Consider the following 24,539-nt stretch of genomic DNA (forward strand, 5'->3'; position numbering starts at 1 on the left):
GGAAGTGATGAGCCACACCACCGCTTTGCACTACTTTAAGTGATGTTGGATTTGCTCCAGGTCCCTGTACTTGAGTCTGATTTAGAAACTGTAAGTCTAGAGGACCTGAAAATTGCCTTTGGGGCTCAGTTGTTTTTTCATTCTCAAAGAACTCGGGACATTGCCTGCCTAAGAATGAGAGGCCTGTTATGGTGGCTTTCTGGAGCCTCTATAGATTAAACCTGCCAGTGCTTTGAAACTGGCTTCTCTATTTTCATCCTCATTGTTCTTTTTATTTCTTCTGTTCTAGTGACTTGGACTGGGCAGTGTTTGAGCCAGATCTTCTGGTCACCAGCTCTGTGGACACCTACATCTACATTTGGGATATCAAGTAAGAACAATTAAAAGGCTTTAGGATTTTGTTGTAGGAATTCTGGGACTTTCATTTTAGAGATTAAATGTCTTAGTTTGGTTTCCCCCAGATGCAACCGTGAGCCAGGGGTATCTACAGATGATGATTTAGGAGGTGAAAGAAACCCTGGAAGGAAATGGAGAAAAGAGAGCTTTGGGAAGGCCACAGACAGAGGCCATATTTAGCAATCTAGGTACTACTGTGAACATGTGGAGCTTGATTTGACCTTACCAGGACTACTGGGCATGGAAGTAAAACCCTCTCCCACAAGGCTAGGTTGCTGTCTAGTCAGTCATTGGCTGAAGGCTATCCCTAGGGGCCTTAATTTCCTATCACTTCAGTCCTCTCAAAAGTTGACAAAATGACCTTAAGCAGCTAAAGAAGACCCTCTGGCAAAGAAACACAGTTGTAGGCATTTTAAAGTCAGGGTGGAGTTTCCTAAGGTGGCAAATGACTATGGGGTAGTTGATAGCACAGTCCCACACTTGCTACCACAGGAAGGGCTGCCAGACTCAGCTGCCCGCCTCCTGCTCTCGGTGAGACTTCACTTCCCTTCTGTAAAAGAGCCTTTAAGCTGCCTCCTGGGGTTGCTCTTCTGCAAGTAAAAAAGTAGAGAGTCCTGCACCACATGTTCCTATCCGTTTTAACTCTATCCCTGTGTCATTAGAACTAACAGTTAGAGGTGACCCACCAGAGTGTGCAGTCACCTGGAGTCCTCTGCATGGCCCACCCTCTCTCCTCACCTGCCTCTGCTGCTCCCCAATGTCAGTGACTTAGTGACTCTGTGATTAGTCACACTAAAAGGTGGACCATAGGCAGAGGACAGATTGGTACTGATGCCTGACAGGCCAGCCTCAGGGAGGGTCTGAGGGAGTAAGGGTGTTCACAGCAGCTCACTTCTGCCACATAGAGGGCACTTCAGAGGAGGTCAGTCCAAAGGCAATGTTTGGGGAGGAAAGGAGCCCAAGGCCAGGGGAAATGGAAGAGAGAAGCTCTTAACCAAGCAAACAAAACCTCAGGGAGTTATGGGCCAAGGTTAGAGTACCAATTATTTACATGAAACTATTGTTTTCATAATTTAAAAGTTAAACAACACTGATCATAGCTTCTCAGGAATTCTAGATAACAGTTGGAATTCTAGATAACAGCTGGGGCTGCAGATTTGCCAAGTCTGTCCCTATGAGGGGTAGATGCCCCCAGGTCTGTTACCATTTGTGCTTCTTTCTCCAAGAATCTCTGTTATATACAGGAATCTTTATTTTAAATTGTGATTACAAAACAGAAGATAAAATTTCACCATCATCACCATTTCTAACTGCAGTCAGTCATGTTAAGTACATTCCCACTGTCATACAGCAGAACTTGGTACCCGACACAAGTCACCATTCCCCTTCCCCAGCCCCTCTACTTCTCATTTCTCCAAGTGTGGCTACTTCAGCTACCTGTGTGACACCTACTTGTTTGTCTTTTTGTGACTGGCATACTGGACTCAGCCTCAGGTCCTTGTGGTCAGGCATGTTGTACATATAATAGGACTTCCTGTAGCCTAATCACATCCCATCCTATATGACCATAATATTTTATAATAGTTATAGTATTTAGCTGTACCTCAGTTGTGGACACTTAGGTAGTTTCTACCTCTTAGCTCTTAAACATTTAGAGTATGCATTTACCTCACATGCAGAGTTACACCTCTGTGACTGACTGAACCCTCCTGGCCACCAGGAGGAGTGGCATCAGAAGGCATTCTTGTGGCATTCCCTTCCCTATTTCAGAGTCTCACAGGCTGTGCTGAATCATGTTTGTTTTTAGTGGCTACAGGAAGAAGATTTGAAATTCACTCTCAATTGAAGGGCCTGAGGAACTTCATTTAGCTGGAGGTAGATAGGCTTCTCTACACTTCTTTTTACAGTCTTCACATCCCCATCGAACTCCACCGACCAGGAAGGGAAGAGTACAGAGGGGGAAGTCCCAGGTGCACTGTGGCATGGGAGCTGGCATTTGATTTCTGATATTTGTATTTCAGAGACACAAGGAAACCTACCGTTGCACTGTCTGCTGTAGGTGAGTGCCCGCTCCCCTGCTTGCATTCTTTCCATTCCTTCTCTAACACTAATGCTCTGTGCCCTTGTCTGGGCTGGGTGGAAGGTTAAGTCCCATGTGAGGCTGTCCTCCGAAGTCAGAAACAGAACTTGTCAGTGTGGTCAGGAACTTATTTTGGAATTCAAGGACAAAAATCATATTAATTTTCTTTTGAACTTTTTATTCTAGAATTTTTTTAAAAAATGTATGAAAGTAGAGAGAAAAAGATGAACCGCCTTGTGTTCATTATCTCTGCTCCACAGTGGACATCTGACCAGTCTTGCTTCATCTTTACCTTCAACCTCTGTCCCACCCTCACCCCCTCACCCTTTGCAATTATTTTAAAGCAACCCCTGGTGTCATTATCATGTTATCAATAAATATTTCAGTAAGTATTTTTATAAGCACTGTCTGCTTTAAAAAAATAACCACAAAACTATTAACATGCCTAAAAATATTAGTGCCTTTTGTTATCATCAGCATTATTTAGATCTCCCTGATAGTTTCATGATCCCCCCACCCCAAATTACTTGAATCATAATCCAAGTAAAGTCCATACCTACAAGTGGTTTTTACATTTCTCATTTTCAGTTAGCAGTTTCTTCTCCCTCCTATCTGTCTGGCTGTTTTTCTTTTCTTGCAGTTTACTCACCAAAGAAACCAGGTTGTTTGTCCTGTGATTTCCCCACCCTGGAGATGATGCTGTTGTGTCCCAGTGGTGTCTCTATTATGGACACATGTAGTCTTTGGAATTACTTTCTCATCTACCTGTTGTCATTGCTCAGTTAGAATTGACAGCTTTTGGAATTCTGCCCTGGGAGTGTTCTAGCATATTCCCTCTACTTCCTGAGAACAAAACTGGGGCATAGAACTGGTGTCATAGCTTACCCACAACAGTGAGCCCAGTCATTGGAATTGTAATTTGGCATTTTGATAAACACATAGCATATTGTCTGTCTCTTAAATCCTGCTCCTTTGTATTTTCTTAATACATTTGAATTCACATGTGATATTTTTCTCCCAAATAATCGTGCGATGCCTTTCTCTTGTGTACCTGCATACTCATCTGAAAGGCCTTTAGCAGCAGGACAGCATTAAACAACTAGGTACTCTGTTGTGTGTGTGATCACATCTGGCTTGTTCAGTGCTGTAGACCAAGGTCAGCATTTGTGCCTGACCTGAGGGAGGAGATGCATTGTAAATGTTGGTTCCATGGTTATAGAGTCAAGTCCTGTGTCTCTGCTAAGTGCTTAACAATTTACCCATCTGGACCCCTCCCCCACTCACCACACACCTTCTTAGATGCTTATGAGCTGAGACAGACACTCCCCCCACCCCCTCACCACACATGATTGTCGAGAATAGCTAACAGAATAAAAGTGCAAACTGCCTGTAGATTCCTCAGTCACATTCCCCTGACTGTTGCTTCCATGAGCTGGTCTCTAAGCTGGAGTGGCCATTAGAGGAACCTTGAAAAAAGGTAGTTCTTCTTTTCATTTATTCTAATTGTTTTTTTTTTTTTTTAACTCTTCAAAGTAGTGGTAGAAGACTTCTTTCCCTTTGGCACCTCAGTGAGGTTTTTAGTGGTGGCAAAGCTGCCCTGGGAGAAGAAAGACAAAGAACAGCCTTGTGGACCTTTAAGAGCTGCTTAAGCTAACTTTGCTTTGGGCTGCAGCCTTGGGTACTTCTGCTTTCCAGAGCCTGTGTCCCCATTGTTTGTACCTTTGGGAGCAGGAGTTGGCCAGAAATTACCCTCTGAAAACTCTTATGGTGGGACCTCTGTTAGATCCCTGTGAAGCAGATGAAATTGGGGGATTCCCAGGATCCCTTGGGAAGTTTCATGTTCTGTTGGACCTCCCACAGGGAAAAGTGTCTTTTCTTGGAACTGTTAAAGTGCCTGCCTCTGTCAGGAGGAAACGAAGCAGGCTCTTATTACTTATTTTCTTTTCTAGCTGATACCCTTTTTTGCAGACACTGAGTCTCCTACTCACTACCTTTCTTCCATCTTTAGGGGTCTCCACCTTTCATTCTTAGATGATTCCACCTTTCATTCTTAGAGGACATTCTTAGATGGCCTGTGTTTCAAGATATGCTCACCTAAACACCAAACAAAGCTAAGTTCTGGGTCTTAACTCTGTTTCCTATTTGATTCTGACTCCTTACTTTATCATCACACTCTCGCAATCTTCTTGGCTCAAGTTGCTCTCTAGGGCTTTGTACCTACTGCAGTGTCCCCATGATAAACACATCGAAAGGGAGAGGTGTTAAAGCACAAGCAGCTTGCATAGTGTGAACAAGGAGCAGAAAAGGTAGGAAGGTTCTGGTTCTGGTTTAATGTAAGTGACTTGATTAATTTTAAGAGTTGGCTGTAAGTGCTTTGTGTCCCAGTTTTCTATCTCTCAGCCCCTCTGGCATCTTACCTGATTCCTCCTATCTCAAGTGGCTCTTTCACCATCATTGTGACCTTGTCTTGGCAGCCTGGAAAAAGATTGAATTCACACAGTGCCACTGGTCACCCCTTTCCCGACTCTTTGCAGGACCAGTGGCCATCGCTGACTGCTGGTAGGGAAATGGGGGTATGTGTACATTCCTTCCTGAGAGCAGAATTGGAGCAATATTGGGGCTCTTCTGCTGCTGAGCTTAGCTAGTCTGTATTTTCAAGAGCTTTTCTCAAAAAAAAAAAAAAAAAAGAAAAAAGAAAAGGAGCAGCCATTGAGCTGAGGCTCTGCCCGGGAGCACAGCTTGGTTTTTGGAGATGATGAAGAGCTTGGTGGTATGATGAGTCAATTACCAGCCCGCAGTGCCATCTCGAACTCCTTCCCCTCTGTAAGAAAGTACATTTCCCTGCTGATTCTACATACGGGTAACCTGTAGATTTTTTTCCCTAAGCGAGATTATTCCCTCAATTAGGTGACTCTGATAGTGTTCCTGAGTGTTAATTCATTTACTTTTTTGGCTTCATTTTCTCATTAGTGGTAGAGTTGGTGCAGTCATAGAAACTCGAAGTGTTCTGTGCTTATGCAGCTAGAACTCATTACCCAGCTCCCCGGGATGTGCTCTGGTTCCGAAGGCTCTCAGGGCAGCAGCTTTCTTCCCCTGATTTTTCTCTGCAGCGGGTGCCTCCCAAGTCAAATGGAATAAAAAAAATGCTCATTGTCTGGCCACCAGTCATGATGGGGATGTGCGGATATGGGACAAGCGGGTGAGTAATCTCTTTTCCTCCAGCTGGTCTGTAGTCTTTGCCCCAGAGAGACTTGTCAGGATGTCAGCAGTCCAGGATACCCTCTGCAGCCCGGTCACTTTTTAAGGTCCCCGTGCCAGGTGACATTTGATTCCCTTTCCAATTGGTGTTGGGGGAAGGGAGGGCAATAAGGCATTATGATCCATGGAGAAATAAAGAAACTTGGGCTGATCTAGATTGGAGACCCATTATGCTGCCTCCTAATTGTGTTAGCAAGTGAGCCACTAAAGTTCTTCAAACCTCAGTTTCCTTATATTCCTCAGTACACAATAAAGATATAATAGTGAGTATAATGTTGAGATCAAATCTGGGCCACCAGACACTATTCTAGAAGAGTCAGCAGGCTTCCTACCCCTGCCCCAGATTCCAAAGTCAAAGTTTGTTGTTTTAGGCTATGCACCATCCTGATACTTCTGGCATGAATCACTGAGGTGGGGGCTTTAGTACACGCAAATCCTCCATGTGAGAGTCTAGCTGGTGCATCAGCCTCAGACATAATAGATCATATATTCTCATTGCAGCAGCCCATGTAACTAATAGTCCCGAGAGAGGTGCAAGGATTGTATGCACAGCCTAAGAAGACTGTGGTAGAGAAGAGTTTGCTGGAAGTTTGCTGTGGGAACACAGATGTAGGAAGAGGGCCTCCCCCACATTGTGTGCCTGTTCTGTTAATCCTGAGAACTGCTCAGATGATTTATATAAAATTGGTCATATTTTCACTTCTCTGGTCATGGTTGACACTCTGTAGTGTCAAAGCAGCAGCACTGATGGCAGCAAGCAGCAGAACTTCAAAAATAGTGATCAGTGGTAACCTTGACTTTTCACCTGAACTCATGGATGTCTGATGATACTAACATTTACCATGCGTGGGTGTTGTTCCAAGATCTCTGCAGTCTTTTCTCTTTATACTAACCTTTATATTAGTTGCTATTATTATCCCCATTCTGCAGATGAGTAAACAGACTCACAGCTCATTGCTGGGCTTTGAACTCAGGGAGCTGATTCTGGAGGCTGCATTCTTAGCTTCATTGTAGAAAATAAAGAGAGGATAATAATCATTCATAGTATTACCCAGAGACAGTACTGACATTTTGGTGTTTTCTTATGACCTTTTTTTAAAACATAGTTTAATCTTATTATGTATGTAGCTATGTGTGCTTTTAAAAAAAATATAACGTTGCAGCAAATGCATTTTCTTTAGGTTACAAGTCTTTTTTTAAGTATAACTTTTAGTGGCCATAACATATTGTATCAGATAGCTATACTGTAAATGATTCTAAAGTTTTTCTTAAAAGATTTATTTTTATTTATGCATACAAGAACTAGGCCAGAGGTGGGGGAGGGGGGTAGGAGGGCTCACCAGAGACAGAGTGGGGAGCAAAACAGGCAGATCTATTGAAATGCACTAATGAGGGGAGCAGCAGGCAGGTCAGGGGAGGTCTGTTGTGCCACGTGGGTCAGCTCCCTGGCTGGGATGGAACTAATGCTGCCGTGGCTGCAGAGAGCTTCACACTGCTCGACTTAATCCCTCACACCACCAGAGAGGCCCCTGACAACCTGTATCTTGTAACCTTCACTCAAACTGTGTCTGAGGCTAGAGTGAAAGAATTTAGGCTCCCAGCCTCATATAGAGCACGTGTAGAGAGAGGGAGGATGTTTTGTTATTGTTGTTTTGTTTGCTTTCACAAAAGAAAGTGGAGTTTTGGGTGAAGAGAATGTCTGGTGGTATTTTCATATTCCCACTCTGCACACAGCAGACTGTTAGTGGGGCGGACACTCATTGACAACACTCCTTGCTGATCCCATTGCAGAAACCCAGCACAGCAGTGGAATATTTAGCAGCTCACCTGTCTAAAATCCATGGCTTGGACTGGCACCCAGACAGTGAGCACGTTCTTGCTACCTCCAGCCAAGACAACTCTGTCAAGGTGAGTGGCACCCACATAGGCGTCAGGGGGTCTGCATTGGGGAGCCTCAGGGATACATGCGAGCACTTGTTCCTAGGGAAAGCACAGCATGTGAGCACAGGAGGCTTCTTCAGACCCGGGCTGGTGCACCTGGTTTTGTAGACCAGCAGGAATGATGTAGCAAGTATATCTGGTACATAGCTCCTAGAATTGGCTCAGGGTTTTCTTCTTTTCCCTCTGTGAGAGGAAGTCAGAAACAAAAGCATTTAGAAAGGAAAAGTTTTGCAAAAAGTTGCCAGGAAGTCAATTTCGGTCCTCACTCCTCACAAGACAACAGCACAACAACTACATAAATATATATATGATATATATAAGAGAAAAGTTCATAAAATCAAGGTTGCCAAGTTCACAACTGGTCTGGGTTGGGAAAACAGCAATTTCCTGATGTAATAGTCATTTCTGCAAAAGTTATGACCTCTTCAGTCATCAACATTGCAGGAGTTGGGTAGATGTTTTTTTAAGACAGTGTCTGACTTAGAGGAATTGCTGAAGGGTTTCTGTGTTTCAGTGACCCTGTTTTGGTGGTTTATCTCAGAATGCAGTGTTCTTTGTTTATTTTTTTCTCTCGCTATGGGATATGATGTGTACCCTGTTCAAAGGCTACAGGACAAAGAGTCAGCTTTGCTCCATAGTTCCTCCTCGTGGTCAAGTCTCTGCCCCTAAGGACAGAGGTTTGACCACAGAAGTTTGCTTGGCAATTTTGTGATTCAGCATCATTTGTTTTAATATTTTGTATTATTTACATAGGCACGTATACCATCTTTTGGTATGATTAGCAAAACTGGAATCATATAGTTAGGTTTACAAGTTAATTTCTGCTTTGAGGTTTGTAAATCCCTAGGATTGTGAAATACTTATTTGTGCCAGAAGGGGTTGGCTGATTTGTCCCCGTGCCCCCCAATCAGCTTTCCTCCCAAGTTCAGCAACCAGAAAGTACGCAATGTACCACCTTCTCTTTTTAGGTCCCTAAGTTTGTCGATGTTCAGAAATTTCTTTACTACCTTTGAGACTGCGATTCCATAGGTAATAAGGCCAGGTTCCACATGTGAAATGCTACTTGTTCTTACTTACTTACATGTTAAATGAGACTTCTGACATGCTATTTGATTTCTTCCATTCTATCCTGGTAGGAAGGAAGAGAATTTTTTAATTGATTGTCTATGAATAACACAAATCATAGAGGCACTTTATATCATATTCAGAATTATTTTTAATAATTTGCTGATAAGGATTAATAAGTCATTCTTTCCCTCCATAGTCATTTTCTTAAGCTTACCTGATATTTTTTAGTCTATAGTTTATAGTAGTAGTTTTTATTTTATGAATTCAAAAGGGCCAGCTGAAATAAGAAACCATTTAATAAAAGTTTAATTTCAGTTTGTAAATTGTTTTGTGTGTGTGTGTTTTTAAGATTTATTTTATTTATTTATGCATACAAGGACTGGGGTGTAGACCAGAGGTGTAGATGGGGGTATTTGTAAAAGGATTCACCAGGGACAGACTGGTGAGCAGAACAGAAGGATTGACTGAAATACATACTGAGGGGAGCAGCAGATAAGACAGGAGAGGTCTGCTGGGCCATGTGGGTCAGCTCCCTACTACGTGGCTGCTGATAGCTTCACAGTGCTCAGACTTAACACGGAGGCCCTCAGTTTGTAAGCTGTTAAACTATGAAACTGTTGAATTAAGATCAGAGCTAGATCAAGAAGCAAGAAGAAATTTTCTTTTTTTTTTAAAGATTTGTTCATTTATGCATGCAGAACTGGGGTACAGGCCAGAGGTGCAGGGGCTGTGAGAGGATTCACCAGAGACAGAGTGGAGAGCGGAATAGGCAGACTGATGAAGTACACTGCTGAGGGGAGCAGCGGGCAGGACAGGAGAGGTCTGCCACGCCATGTGGATCCCTCCATGGCAGGCAGCAATCAAACTCTTGCTGAAGCGGCTGTGGCTAGTAATGCTGTGCTTTAATCCATTGTACCACCAGGGAGGGCCCAAGAAGACATTTTCTTAAATTGCCATTAAAAATAGAACATTAATGATAATGAATTTAGTTCATATCATTTTAGATAATTTTCCCCTTGATCTTGGGTTAAGCAGCCTGTTCTGCAAAATTGCCTTCTAGACTGCAAGCTCTGGAAATCCAAACCTGGTCTCTTGGTATGTTCGGACAGATGTATGCTTACCTGTGTGTCAAGGTCAACCTTACTAAGAATCCTCTTCCCATGAGGCTGTTCCCTGTGATTCAACAGTCAAGTCTGTTGATGTCAATCTTCTGATATTTCTTCAGAAACCTTCCTTTCAGATCTGTAGCTTGAAGCAGGGTCCCCTTGGTAGTGTTGAGAGAAAAGCAGAAATCACCAATGACTGGGAGGATGTCATAACTCAGGTTACTTTACTGTGATAACCAGGTCTATCAGGTTGAACAGGGAAGCCCTCCATTCCCAGATCATATGTAATTATTTCTTTACACTCCATTAATGATGCCTTGAGAATAAAAGCATGTTATAAACAGCCAGGCCTCTGTCAAATCTTTAGGGTCCTCTGATTTATCCTGTGAATCGTGTAATTGTCAATTGATGAATATATTTAAATCTAGGAACAAAATCTTTTTTGAAAGTACTAATTTTGTTACTAATTATCATGTCAGTCTTTGTAATGAATATAATGTGCCCTGTCCAACCTGAGAAGTAAAGTTACTGAAATGTGTTTATGTTAATTTTGCCTACATGTAATTAACCTAAGTAAGCCGAACTCTTTGATTTGATAATTTTTCATATATAGTGGGCTTGATAACAGGGAATTATTCACAAAGCTAATTAAAACTCTAGAGGTTACCAAGCATACCTAGTTATTTCTACTATACCTTTTTTTAATAAGTTGAGAGAGAAAATTATAATTTACCCTTTGGCCATCTGGGAAAACCAAAAAAAAGTTTAGATATGGAAAGGACACCTTAATAATTATTTTTTTAAAGATTTATTTATTCGTACAGAACTGGGGTACAGGGCAGAGATGCGGAGGATGAGAGGATTCACCAGAGACAGAGTGGGGAGCAGAACAGGCAGATCAACGAAGTACACTGCTGAGGGGAGCAGCGGGCGGGTCAGGAGAGGTCTGCCACGCCATGTGGTCACCTCCAGGGCAGGCAGGGATCGAACTCATGTGAAAGTGGCTTAAGCTTCTTTGTGCTGTGCTTTAACCCGCTGCGCCACCAGGCAGGACCACCTTAATAATTTTATCATTTTGGATTTGGACTGAATTTGACCCAAAAAAAGTTTTAAAAGAAACAGGTAAGTATAAAGCTTAAGAGTTCAAAGATGAAAAATTAATATTGTCTATATTTGATATGGAATAAAAATAAGTAGAGCAGCAAGTAATTATTAGGAATTAATCATAGTGTTTTTTAAAGGACTATAAAAATTTATTCAAGGGCATTCTGAAAACCACAAACATCAGATTGTTTTGGTGAGATAAGGAAATTCCACTCTTCAAGAGCAGAATGTCTTTTTACTGTTCACCATTAAAAAAAGCTGACCGGTGTGCAGAAATCAATTGTCATTTAAACAGAAAGAGAACCCTCAAATTTTAGTTTTATCCTTTCTATCATTTATATATCATTATTTAGAAATAAAATTTTCACAAATCTTTTTCCATCTTATAGGAAAATTTATCCACATTCAGCCCACTTGGTCAACATGTAGGGTTTTCATTGTTCTATCAGAATGCTTTTTATTTGAAGATATTATAAACCACCATACATGGGCTCAGACCTGCTATAATTTACAAATGTCTTTGAAATTTGTCTTTTATATTCTTGCACAACCAGACTACATGATAGAGTTAACCTTTTTTCTCCTTAATGAGTTAGAAACAAATGTGTCGTATTATGTCTCCACACATATAGGTGTATTTTACATTCTTAAAATAACAAAACAAGGACATTTACTATTTTGTTGAAAAAGGAATTATAAATCCTTTCAATCTGTTAACTTCTGGGCAATCATACATTATATTTCAAAATAAATATAAATCAATTCTGTAAATATATTCAATATTTTATGTCTTTAAAAGAATAAAATAAGAAACAAGGTTTATGTAAATTGTTTCATAATCAGTTTTCAAAAAATAATCTATAATCTATGTAGAAGTTTTCCAGATACTCAAAAGTCATTTGTCAGTCAACTCAATTTGATATTAATCCAAGGTCTTTAAGAATCTTGAAATTACAATTTAAGTTGATTTATCACAGAGAAACAAAAGTTGATAGCAATAGTTAGTGAAGTACTAGACATTTTTACCTTCATATTCTTTTTTTTTTTTTTAGTTTATTTATTTATTCATACAGAATAGGGATACAGGCCAGAGATGAGAGTGAGAGGATTCACCAGTGACAGAGTGGGGAGCAGAACAGGCAGATCGACAAAGTACACTGCTGAGGGGAGCAGCGGGCGGGTCAGGAGAGGTCTGCCGCGCCATGTGGTCTCCTCCGGGGCAGGCGGGGATCGAACTCATGCTGAAGTGGCTTTAGCTTCTTGGTGCTGTGTTTTAACCCGCTGTGCCACCAGGGAGGGCCCTTACCTTCATATTCTAATGGAATAGCTAAGTTCTTACGATACTTGGTATAATAAGAAGTTCTTAAGAGCAAATTGTTTTAAAGGAATCAATTATTGTTACTCAGTTTAGTTTAACAATATAACTTATCACATTTTTATAATTTTAAACATTCTGTAGAAATGATGATGATGACTTGTATAACCACATAAAGAGCTTATCCAATTTATGGAGTTTGAATTAATTAAGCTTCCTATGAGAATATAAGCCTAAGTCTTATAGTGTAGTAAAGATGGGAAATGACAGTCAGTTACTTGAAACCAAAATTACCAAACTAGTCTGTCTGGGAATTTATCTTTATTAGTAATATTGTCTAATTTTTTTTCTACATTTATTTACTAAGTTTTTTAAAACTTTTATAAAACCTGTTTAAAGCACTGAGATTTTCTTTTATTTCTTTTTTCCTTTATACTGTTATGAGATTTCATACTTTGTGATCTGGTATCCAAGCCCACTAATTTAACCCCCTGCCAGCTTTCCCCCTCTACAACTTCAACAGACACGTGAGGCTTTCTTTAGAGCCTCATATCGAAAGCCATAGAAATTGATTTTTTTCTTTCTAGAAATTCTTGAGTTTTCTTAAGTTTAGCAGCATGATTATTAGTCTCCATAGTGAATCAAAATAGGATCTGTGTTAAATTCAACAGATCTTATAATCTAACTAATTCAAAGAAGTAGGCGAAGGTACACTATTTGTTTGCTCAGGAATTGAGCATGTCCTTCCCACACTCATGCAAAAATCTAATCAAGTTCTCAAGCAATCTAGGGACTCAGTGGGAGTGTAGAGCTAGCTTTTTACCTGTTCGTTATGTGCTGTGTTCTATAATATTCATTCATACAGGGTGTGGTTTAGGGGAACAGTTTTAAGATTGATTAGCACCTTGTTGTTATCACATGGAATAACCCTTTACATTTCCACTTGACTCATTTATGTATTTCTTTGGGTCATTCCAGTGTTCGTTTGAGAGGAGTAAGAAAGTCATCCACTTCGATCTCCTTAGAGTTTTCTAAAGGCTATGAATCTCTAGACCATCAAAAGTGATCTTTGCCAGATCTGTTCAAGCTCAGCCACACAATTACACAAGCCAGCAAAATGTCTTCTTTAAACTTTTTTTTAAAGATTTATTTTAGTTATTTATACATAGAAGAACTGGGGTGTGAACCAGAGGTGTGGGGGTGGGGTGGGAGGTGGGGGTAAAGAGGATTCACCAGAGACAGAGCAGGGAGCAGAACAGGCAGATCTACTGAAATACACTGCTGAGAGGAGCAGCATGGTGGATAAGGAGAGGTCTGCCATGCCATGTAGGTCACCTCACTGGCTGGGGATCAAACTTGTGCTGCAGTGGCTGCAGTAGCTTCAGAGTGCTGTGCTTAAACCTGTTGTGCCACCAGGGAGGGCCCTGGAAATTACTTCTTAATACCTGCATAATTTAGAGTTTCTATCCTGGTTTTTCTGCCTTTGGTGTTCTGCCATTTTCCTACTTTCGTTACAGATGTTCTGGCTCTAACGTAATCCCTTCTCTATTAAAAAACCTCAGCCCTTCTGGGGTAGAGTTGTTATCTTGCTCACCTTTGTTACTAGTCACCTTTGTTCACCTCAGTTTCACACCTCCTGTGCTGGAGTGGGCAAATGGGCTGTCCCCGAGCAGGTCATATCTAAGCGTCACACAGACCTCTTTGTGCCCTGGCAACCCTGGACAGGTTATATCATGTACTAATTTGGTTTTTACATCTGAAAAAGAGATTAGTACCCATTATGTAGTTATTGTAAAGATTAAATAGGACAAAAAATTTAAAGCTCCAAACATCTGAAATGCAGTAAGTAGTACATTCCAACTGTTGTTATTAGAAGTAGTATTTCCACGTGTTGTAAAAGTGATGCAGGATGAAAAACAAGCCTCTCTCACTTCTCAGCTACAAAGGTTGTTTAATAGGCCTGCCGGCAGTGATCTGCCCCAGCGGCAGTCCTCACGAAGTCTGGGAATTACCCAGTGTAAGTGTGAGCAGGAGGTTTACTTTGTGTCTATCGCAGTGGCCTGGCTATGAGGTGACTAACATGTACTATTGAAATGTATCTTTAGGGGACACAAAGCAATGAGTTCGAAAACTTTGCTTATTGCAGTAGTTGAATTTTTTTTTTTTTCTTAATGGCATTTATTTCACCAGTGATCCTGCTTGCTTTCTTCCAGTTCTGGGATTACCGCCAGCCTCGGAAATACCTCAACATTCTTCCTTGCCAGGTGCCTGTCTGGAAGGCAAGATACACTGTGAGTGAGAGACCTACCTCTTGCTGGAAATTTCATCTTGGTCTTTTATAAATAAGAAGCTAAGGGACATTTTCCTCTTAGAGACAGTTTTCTCTTTCTATCTTGGTTTAGGGCTGAGGGAGAGTGATAACATAAAAGTTAACATCTACTTAAAAATTTGCCCTTAGTGCTGGGTAACAATGTGTATTAGAATTGCTAACCTTAGCTAGAGTGAGAAGCTCCACACTATGGGGTAGTCAGTAATGGCAAGAGAGTGAGGTTGAGGCAGAGCTTGAAAGTCTTGCAGGTAACAGATTCAGAAGACCTAGGTTTTGGGCCTGGCTATGTCACTGAAAAGTTTTTCCCAGCTTTATTGACAAAACATTGTGTAAGGTCACAGTGTACATTATAATGATATGATACACTTAAATATTGCAAAATGGTTACCACTAAAACATTAACTACTACTTACATTACATAATTATCATTTCTTTTGTGTAGTAAGAACGTTTAAGATCTACACTTAGCAACTTTTAATACTTACGTAATACAGTATTGTTAACTATAGTGACATGCTGTACATTAGAGCCCTATGACCCATACCTGGAAGTTGTAACCTACACAACTCTCCATTCCCTTCACCCGCTCAGCTCTTGTAACCACAGTCTAGTCTCTGTTTCTATGACCTTGACTTTCTGAGATTTTACACTGAGTAATACCTGCCTTTTCTATCTGATTTCTTTCACTTAGCATAATGCCTTAAGCAGAATTCCTTCTTTCTCATGGCTGAGAGCTATTCTCTTGTGTATCTATAGCACATCTTTTTTTACCCACTTATCTGTTGTTGGGTGCTAAAGTTATTCTTGTGCCTTGGCTGTTGTGAATGGTGCTGCAGTGAGCCACATAACCGCTGTGTGGCCTTGGGCAATACTCTTGATTTTTTTTTTTCTCTTGATGTTTTAAAACAATTTCTCATGAATACGAATAAACTTTTTCCTATGCTTTTTTTAAAATTGTGTGATAGAATTGACTATTTGAAAGTGTGTTTAAGTGGCATTTTATGCATGTGTAATGTGCCTTTCTTTTGAAAAATGGCATATGAAAATGTCTTCTAAACCACAAAATGCTGCAGATATAAAGGGTATACTGTCACGAATCTTCTAACAGTTTTTCCATTGCCACACTGATAACTGCTGTTCTGACTTAATTTATTTCCTTCCTTGTCAATTTCAAAGAGAGCACAGGGATGAATGAAGCTAAGGTGATGTATTAAGCTGTTACCCTGGGGCATCAGGAAGCAGAGAGGATTATCTGGGCATTAAGTGGTTTTTGCATCTGGCAACTACTTGTCAAGAAATCAGACTTTGTTCTTATGAACTGAAATACTTCTCTAGATTAATGTGTTTGCTTAAAAATAAACAGAAGTCTAGGAGTGCTGTCTGGTATGAAGGGAAAGATAAATGTGCTCTTGGGTGCTATGGTTTATCCTTTAAGTAACAGGGCCTGATTAGGGACGCCTCAGCTACCCAGTGGCTTGAGAATTGATAAGTAACATTCCTCCCTGAAATGAGAAGGTTTTTCTTTGAATAGTTGTAGTAGCAGGGAGGCAGTGCGTCATGCAGATGTTGTGTTCCTGGTGCGTTTCCACATGGCGAGGCTTATGTTTGCTGTTCTGGGGTTTTTCCCCAGGATGCCTTGCATGCTTTTTCTGGGAAATCACTCAGTCACTCTCAGAGGAAACTCGTGCAGAATAGCTGGGATGCGAAACAGCGTTCCAGTGGGCAACAGTCAGCCATTTGCTTATTTTAGAACTTAAATCATTCCTCAAGTATTTGGATTAGCTTTATTTTTCATAGTCAAGGAAAAGTAAAAGAAAGGTAGACATGATGATCAGTTTATGGATATTGGGAAGATTTTCCCCAAATGGGTTGGAGTTGCCCATCATTTAATTTATTTTAGTTAGGAAAGGATTCCAACTTTAGTGACGCAGAAGTCAGCTGTTTCTCCCTGCTTTTGCCCTTTCCATAGCCTTTCAGCAATGGATTAGTGACTGTGATGGTTCCCCAGCTGCGGAGGGAAAACAGTCTTCTCTTATGGAATGTCTTTGACCTGAACACCCCAGTCCATACCTTTGTGGGGCATGATGACGTGGTGCTGGAGTTCCAGTGGAGGAAACAGAAGGAAGGTGAGTGTGGGGGAAGACAGCCATTTGATTTCCTTCTGAGCTCTACCAGTGGCCTCAGGCAGGGATGGCCGTGTGGCCAATGAGGAGAACACAGAAGTTAGGGTAGGCTTTCAGAAGAGTCAGGGGCCATCTTCACTGTAGATTCAGAAAGGGCTGCTGTTTGTCCCCAAATTCCCTCCTCTGCTCTGTGTTTAGTGCAGCTTCTCTCCTACATGGGAGGGATATAAAAGAAGTAGATAGAATTGCTGTTGGATCATTTCAAGAGCTGAAAAACTCTAGCTGCTTGGAAGCCGTGTCTTAGCTAACCCTGGCCATTCTCTTGATGAGAGAAATCAATGTCATGCTTGCTGTCTCCCACCAGTTCTCTTCATAGACACACTGCGGTCTCCCCTGAAGACAGGTTCTGCCCAGTGATGTGCTTTACTCATGAAACAGAACAGAAGTGACTCTGGGTTGAAGTAGTAACTGATACGCAATTATGCACTCCGTTTGCATGGCCATGGCTTGCAGCTGTAACTGTGCCCACCAGGAATGTGTATGAGGCCGAGATGTAGATTGAGCCAGAGCCCTTCTGATTGAAGCCATTGGGATTTGGGTTGGATGTTATTGCAGCTTCTCATCTAGGCAGCCCTCAGAAAGGCAGGACCACAGGTATAATGGGAGCCCTTGGCCTCAGTTTCTCCACCAAGTCACTGTGCAAATTTACTTGAGCTCTTACTGTTCTGCTCTCTAGACATCTGATAGAACAGGATTATGTTTCTTGGTGTTTCCACATTACAGAAGCAAGACCAGGAGAGAGGAGTGACTGGTTCACAGTCCCAGGACTAATCTGTAGTAGCCCCGGATTAGAGCAGTCATCTTACCCCAGCTGTGGTGACCCTCACACAGGATAGCTTTTGAAAGGACTCTTGATCATACTCTTAATTGTCCTATCTTATTCTCTATTCTTCTAGAAATAATTTGCATGTGTGACTTTGACTTCTAGCATGTTCTTTTTGCTTTTTTTGCATACAAACTAGATGATTTTGTTCTCCCACAGTCTGGCAGGAAGGAATTGACGAGTAGTTTTAGATTAAAAAGTTTTTAGCAGCCTGTCTTTATTTTTCTGTGTCATCTGTAGGCTGTTAGGGAAGGGATCATTGTCCTTTGTCGCCCTGTTGCTTCGGATGGGTTATGTTGTCTGTGGTCTCAGTTTCTCCCCTTGCAAAGTGAATGGGATGGATTTTTTCCCAAGTTCTTTACTTTCTGAAAATGGTCATAAAGCAGACTCTAGATACCTCATAATTACCTTGAAATGATCTGATCTTTCCCAAAGCTTTCTTATAGAGACTTGGCCCTTTTTCAAATAATTTCTCTTTATACCTCTGTGAAAATACAGTTCAGTTGATGAAAGAACATTAAAAATTAATTATTCATTTTATAAAGAGATGTATCTCTTTACCAAAAAATTTTTAAACAGTAAAATGCCATGTTGGATTTAAAATAACTCTTTTTGCAAAAACCATATATGTTCTCATCTCTTCTGGAGCACATAAAAATATTTGTGGGAGTGAAGGTTTACTGTGACATTAAATCCCAGCATCACTCTTCACCTGCTAATTTGCCAGTTATTATTTCACTTCATTTACATTTCTGCTCAAATGTAATTTCCTCAGGGAGTCCTGTCTGAAAATAGCTCTTTACCAGTTTTGTCCTCTTCTCCCACCGTTTTTTTTTTTTTTTATAACCCTATTGGGCATCTTATTGTATATGGTTTTATTTATCTGTTTACACCACTGGAATATGAGAGCTATATACAAACAGATTATTGGATTCACATTACAGTTCCTAGCACCTAGAAAAGTATCTCACATGGGACATGTTCATACATATTTGAATGGCTGACCAAACGAATGAATGAATCTCACTCTTTTGCTGTGTATAGCAAAATTGCTGTTGGATATAGAAAATCCAGGTTTCTTTTTTGGTGATTTCTAGGATCGAAGGACTACCAGTTGGTCACGTGGTCACGGGATCAGACCTTGAGGATGTGGCGGGTGGATTCCCAGATGCAGAGAGTATGTATTCGCTGCTGTTATGAAAGAATCTAATTGGATTCACTGGAAACTTTAAAAAAAAAAATGCAAGATTTGTATTTGTGGAAGTCAGAGGATATATGATAGACATTTAACCCATACTTGCTGGTTGATTGAATTGAATGGCTTATGCTTGCCATGGTGAGCCTCTAAGTTCTTTAAGAGCTAACTTCAGTATTCAGCACTTTTAGACCTAAAGCCCTCTGATGTCTGTTTTTCTCTTGTTACTGGTGTAAGGTAGTGTGCGTAGCACACTGAACATTTGGCCTGTGGATTCATCTCCTTGTCTTCTTCAGAATGGGCCAGGAAGTTCACTCTTGCCATCCACAGTGGTCAGAGTCATCTATACCCACCAACAACTCCTATAAAGTTGATTCTAAGTTTTGCCCCTTAAATGACATTTGTTTCTTACATGAACTGTAGAGGTGCCTGTTTTGAACTGCTTACATGACCCTTGCTTTGCTCTGCCTCACCATAGGCTTCTGTCTTCTCATTTGGTGGCTGGATTCCTCAAAGTAGAATCTTGTCTCACTGTTTAGCCTCTCCCACAGTGCTCTGTATACAGCAGGTAGAAAGTGCTGGATAATTTGCAACACTACTTAGTAGGAAGCCACTCTTGAGCATTTGGTTAGGTATCATTGTTTTGTTTTGGTCAAATATCATTGCCTTTTAAAGCTGCTTTCTCCAAAAATTGCTATTTGCTCCAAATCTTTTGAGGTTATAACATTTTTGTATTAGCTGAATGATTCCAGCAAGGCTTGGAATTTTAAATAATATTTACTTCAGCTTGTATAAATTATGAACACAATGAAAATTTTCCAGAGTAGAAGAATAGAGCCTGTAATCATATGTTGATGATGGGAAAAACCCATTTTGATTGGATCAGCTCTTGGCTGACCTACCTCTATCCTCTGTGATTCCCATTTTTGAATCAGAACTCTAATCAGACTTGATCTTTTCCATTGATCCTTCTAGAACTAGATCTTCTTTCCTTTGTTACAGCTGTGTGCAAATGATATACTGGATGGTGTTGATGATTACATTGAGAACATTTCTCTTCTGCCGGAACCAGAGAAGACTCTTCACACTCAAGATGCAGACCACCAGCACAACTCAAGCCATGGAGAGGAAGAAGGTAACCGGTTAAACTGGTGAGGTCTCTGTTCTTACTTTTGGTGAGGTCTCTGTTCTTACTTTTGAGTTGTGACAGATACTCTCCAACTGTTCTCTGACTCATGTACAAAAATGTTTTCCCACAACTGTACCTTTCTCCTGCTAGTCATAAAGGAAGACCCCCCTAGCAGTCTCCTCGAAGAGAAGAAATCTGATCAGCTGGGACTGCCGCAGACTCTGCAGCAGGAGTTCTCTCTGATCAATGTGCAGATCCGCAACGTCAACGTGGAGGTACTCAGCCGTGACCTCGCTGTTTCTCTGCCTGCTGATCACAGGTTGTGGGAGGGACCAGTTTAGCTACCATTTGGGCTGCTTGGTAGCTTTGCTGCTCTACTACATAGTCTCTGCTTGCTGTTTTATTTACTAGGTTTTCTAAAGAAGTAGATGTTTACAAATAACAGAATATTTTTTCTTGTCCTTTTATTTTATCATAAGGTAAACTAAGGGATAAATGGAGTCTTTTCGTAGGCCTTAAAGTCTCTACTACTTCATTTTCTGGAAGGTAGATCTGGGAAGGCTTAGTGATTTCATGGGGGAAGTTAGTGACAGCTGAGTTTGGAGGCCTCACGTTCCAGAGCTCTTTGTGCTATACTGGGCTGTCTCCCTTATCAGCAGGTCATTTCCTTGGAGATTGAGATTCATAGTAAGAAGGTAGCCTAGGTCTTTTTGGCCACTGATCACATGGCAAGATTTATCACTTCCTTGGAGGCAGGTATCAGAATTCTTTGCTTCAGAGAATTAGATTCTCTCTAAAACTTGATTTATCTTACATATACCCAGATTCAGTTAACAGTAGGCATGACTATGTAAACTTATGTAATTATATCATTTAACTTTTACAGTAATTCTGTAACAAGTGGTTTTAGTCCCACTTTACAGATGAGGACACCTTAAGGGAGAAAAAAAAATTTTTTTATAACAGTTTATTTTTACATCATTTTGTACTTTTTTTTTTCCATCTCAATTGTAATCCCCGCGGGTTTCCCATCACCATGTCACCCATGTGCCATCACCATAATCCTGTGCATTCTCCTCCCCACGCCCCCATTTTTGATCCCATTCCCCACTCCACCCCCACAAAATGTTGTTGTTCATTCTTCTTTTTATTTTCTCGCCTGGTCCATTATACTCCTGCTATGAGTGAAACCATCCGGTATTTTTCTTTCTCTTTCTGGCTTATCTCACTAAGCATGATCTTTTCCAGCTCCATCCAAGTTGCTGCAAAAGACACGTGTTTCTCTTTTTCGGTTGCTGAGTAATACTACATTGTATATATGTACCACATCTTTTTTATCCAGTCATCTACTTTTGGGCATTTGGGCTGCTTCCATGTTTTTCCAATTGTAAATAAAGCAGCAGTAAACATGGGGTGCTGATATCTTTTTGAATCAGTGTTTTTGTGTCTTTTGGGTAGATACCTAGGAGTGGGATTGCTGGGTCATATGGAAGCTCCATGTTTAGCAGTTTGAGGAACCTCCAAACAGTTTTCCATAGTGGTTGTACTAGTTTGCATTTCCACCAACAGTGCAGGAGAGTTCTTTTTTTTTTTTTAAAGATTTATTTATTTGTGCATACAGAACTGGGGTACAGGCCAGAGGTGCAGGGGCGGTGAGAGGCTTCACCAGAGACAGAGTGGGGAACAGAACTGGCAGATCGACGAAGTACACTGCTGAGGGGAGCAGCGGGTGGGTCAGGGGAGGTCTGCCACACCATGTGGTCACCTCCGGGGCAGGCGGGAATCAAACTCATGCTGAAGCGGCTTTAGATTCTCAGTGCTGTGCTTTAACCCGCTGTGCCACCAGGGAGGGCCAGGAGAGTTCCTTTTAAGGGAGAAAATGTTTATCTAAGTCAGCAGCTATTTGGTGGAAGAATAATATTTGAATCCACTTGTCCAGTTTCCCCACATGCGTGGCTTTTCTTACTGTATTCTGCCACCTTCTCTAGATGGAAGATCAATAAATCAAAAGAGATAAAGTTTTCTTTGATAAACTAGTTATGGTTTCTACTCAGTTTATGTTGTTTGTCACAGTTGAGGACAGTGAGGATCCCTAATGATCTACTATAACAAGGAGATCTTGATTCATTTTCCTGCAATGCTTTTTTAAATAATATCGAGATATAGTTCACAAACCCATAAAATTTACCCTTTTAAAATGTATAATTTATTTGTTGTTAGGTATTCATGGAGTTGTGCAACTATCGCCACTATCTAATTCCAGAGCATTTTCATTCTCCCCCAAAGAAACCCTACATCCATTAGCAGTCACTCCCCAATTCCTTTTCTCCCTAGCTCCTGGAAACCACTAATCTACTCTTGACTTTATGAATTTTCCCATGAGTATGTTTTAATTTGAGTAGGACTTAACTTCTTCCTGCTTTATTTTCTCATTCAAAATAAATATAACAAATTCCACAACCACACATCTTTTGGATCAAACTTTTTGAAGTCAGAATATCTTGAAGTTACTGAGTACATATTAAAATTAAAAATCCACTTTGAAATGAATTGTCCAGATCTTTCCCATTTATTGTCTTTGGAGAGGCTCCCTCCACCAGTTACTGGGCAACTTGAGTGGTCAGTTCGCTTCTTTCAACCTGTTTGCATGTAGGGCCACCTTGCTGTTCATCTCCATAGCAGCTGTTGATTTGTCTCTTGCAGATGGATGCAGCAGACAGGAGCTGCACAGTGTCTGTGCATTGTAGCAACCATCGTGTCAAGATGCTGGTGAAGTTCCCAGCCCAGTATCCAAACAACGCAGCTCCTTCCTTCCAGTTTATTAACCCCACAACCATCACGTCCACAATGAAAGCTAAGCTACTCAAGGTGGGGCTCTGCCCACGAGTGTCCGTGTCTGGGTGGAATGGGAACGCTGCTGGATAAGATCTGGAAACCCTCTGCCATGCACTGTCCTTCCCTCTGAAAATCTAGTGGAAACTTTGGATGCTTGCCTTGAACAAATTGCTGAGATGTTGCAAATTACTTCAGGACTATTATATATGAGTCATATAGTTTTATCCTTACATATAAACTGCTCACAGATCTTGTTAAAGCTGTGTGTTATTCCCAAGCTGAGAACTCTGCAGTACATTTTCATTCACCTAGAAATAATAGGTGAGATGTATTTTGAAGCTAAAGATATTTTATAATCAGACCAAAAAAGTGAGTTATTAAAAATCATTCTAGAAAGGGATAGTGTCATCCTAGAATGAGGCAAGCCTCTCAGGCCAGTGTGTGACACACCCCGCAAAGGAGTCCTACAATGCCAGGAGGAGGTGGAACAGCCCAGTGTCTGGTCTGTGCCCCTAGCCAGGCACAAACTGCTCGCGAATCCAGTCAGGCGGAATCCCCATAGAAAGTCCGCGAGCTGAGATTGACCCACCTTTTTCCGTTTGAGTCGCTTCTCATGTGAAGTGACAGAAAGGTCCAGACACATGAAACTGACCTGAATGCTGCTCATCCTTTGCCGCACTGATGTCAGACACTTACTTGCTCCATCTTCTTGGGTGTGATAAGTAGCCTCAGATGTAGCCTTGCTTCGTCTCCCTGCATTGTGGTGGCTTGCAACTGCTTTGTAGAAAAGGAGTAGATCAGGATAAAGACTGTTGGTGATTTGTTGTGTTTTTTTTTTCTAGATCCTGAAAGATACTTCTCTGCAAAAAGTGAAACGGAACCAGAGTTGTCTGGAGCCCTGCCTGCGCCAGCTTGTGTCCTGCCTTGAGTCTTTTGTGGTGGGATTCTTGTTCAACCTTTGCTTGGGTGTTTTGTATTAGTTTTCCTCCCTAAGATCCTGGGTTCCCTGATTTTGTAATAATGTATCTGTATTTTGTAACCTGGTTTAAGACAACTTATAATTGATTTTTTATCTGCTGATTTTTAAATTTCAGAACCAAGAAGACAGTGCTTCCAGCAATCCTTTTGCACTCCCAAACTCTGTCACACCACCCTTACCAACGTTTGCACGGGTCACCACCTATGGATCTTACCAAGATGCCAATATTCCCTTTCCTAGGACGTCAGGGGCTAGGTTCTGTGGAGCAGGTTGGTTCCTTTTGGTTCACTGATTCTAGATTTTGAGAGAGAACACCTAAGAATGACAAATATTCTCCATAAAAATCTGCATCAGAGGGCCCTCCCTGGTGGCGCAGCGGGTTAAAGCACTGCACTAAGAAGCTAAAGCCACTTCCGCATGAGTTCGATTCCCGCCTGCCCCGGAGGTGACCACATGGCGCGGCAGACCTCTCCTGACCCGCCCGCTGCTCCCCTCAGCAGTGTACTTAGTCGATCTGCCTGTTCTGCTCCCCACTCTGTCCCTGGTGAATCCTCTCACCCTCCGCATCTCTGGTCTGTACCCCAGTTCTGTATGAATAAATAAATCTTAAAAAAAAAAAAAATCTGCATCAGAAAATAAGCCAGTTTTTTTTTTTGGACAGCTCAAAAGACTTCTTTAGTATTTTAAATGATCTGTTGTCTAATTGGCATCTGTGGATGTATGCTAAAAAGGTTCACCAGAATTATGTTCTTAATTTTTTTTCATTCTGATGAGTATGAATTTGAATCTTTGCTCAGA

The 24,539-nt window shown here is 41.1% G+C and overlaps 1 protein-coding gene across 2 annotated transcripts in view; it reads left to right on the top strand.

Moving 5' to 3' along the window:
• WDR59 (WD repeat domain 59) overlaps positions 1-24,539 on the top strand; it is an 80,813-nt gene that overhangs the window by 23,466 nt on the left and 32,808 nt on the right. For both annotated transcript variants that reach the window (XM_012730749.1, XM_004690382.2), the window contains exons 5-16: positions 290-370; positions 2,418-2,455; positions 5,587-5,675; positions 7,526-7,642; positions 14,482-14,559; positions 16,567-16,723; positions 18,701-18,780; positions 19,801-19,933; positions 20,078-20,202; positions 22,631-22,795; positions 23,605-23,700; positions 23,857-24,010. In XM_012730749.1, coding sequence (XP_012586203.1) covers positions 290-370; positions 2,418-2,455; positions 5,587-5,675; positions 7,526-7,642; positions 14,482-14,559; positions 16,567-16,723; positions 18,701-18,780; positions 19,801-19,933; positions 20,078-20,202; positions 22,631-22,795; positions 23,605-23,700; positions 23,857-24,010 — 1,313 coding nt within the window. The remainder of the gene's footprint in view (positions 1-289; positions 371-2,417; positions 2,456-5,586; positions 5,676-7,525; positions 7,643-14,481; positions 14,560-16,566; positions 16,724-18,700; positions 18,781-19,800; positions 19,934-20,077; positions 20,203-22,630; positions 22,796-23,604; positions 23,701-23,856; positions 24,011-24,539) is intronic.

This window comes from Condylura cristata, unplaced genomic scaffold (genome assembly GCF_000260355.1).
Source record: "Condylura cristata isolate star-nosed mole 26May11 unplaced genomic scaffold, ConCri1.0 scaffold00028, whole genome shotgun sequence".
Lineage (NCBI taxonomy): Eukaryota > Metazoa > Chordata > Mammalia > Eulipotyphla > Talpidae > Condylura > Condylura cristata.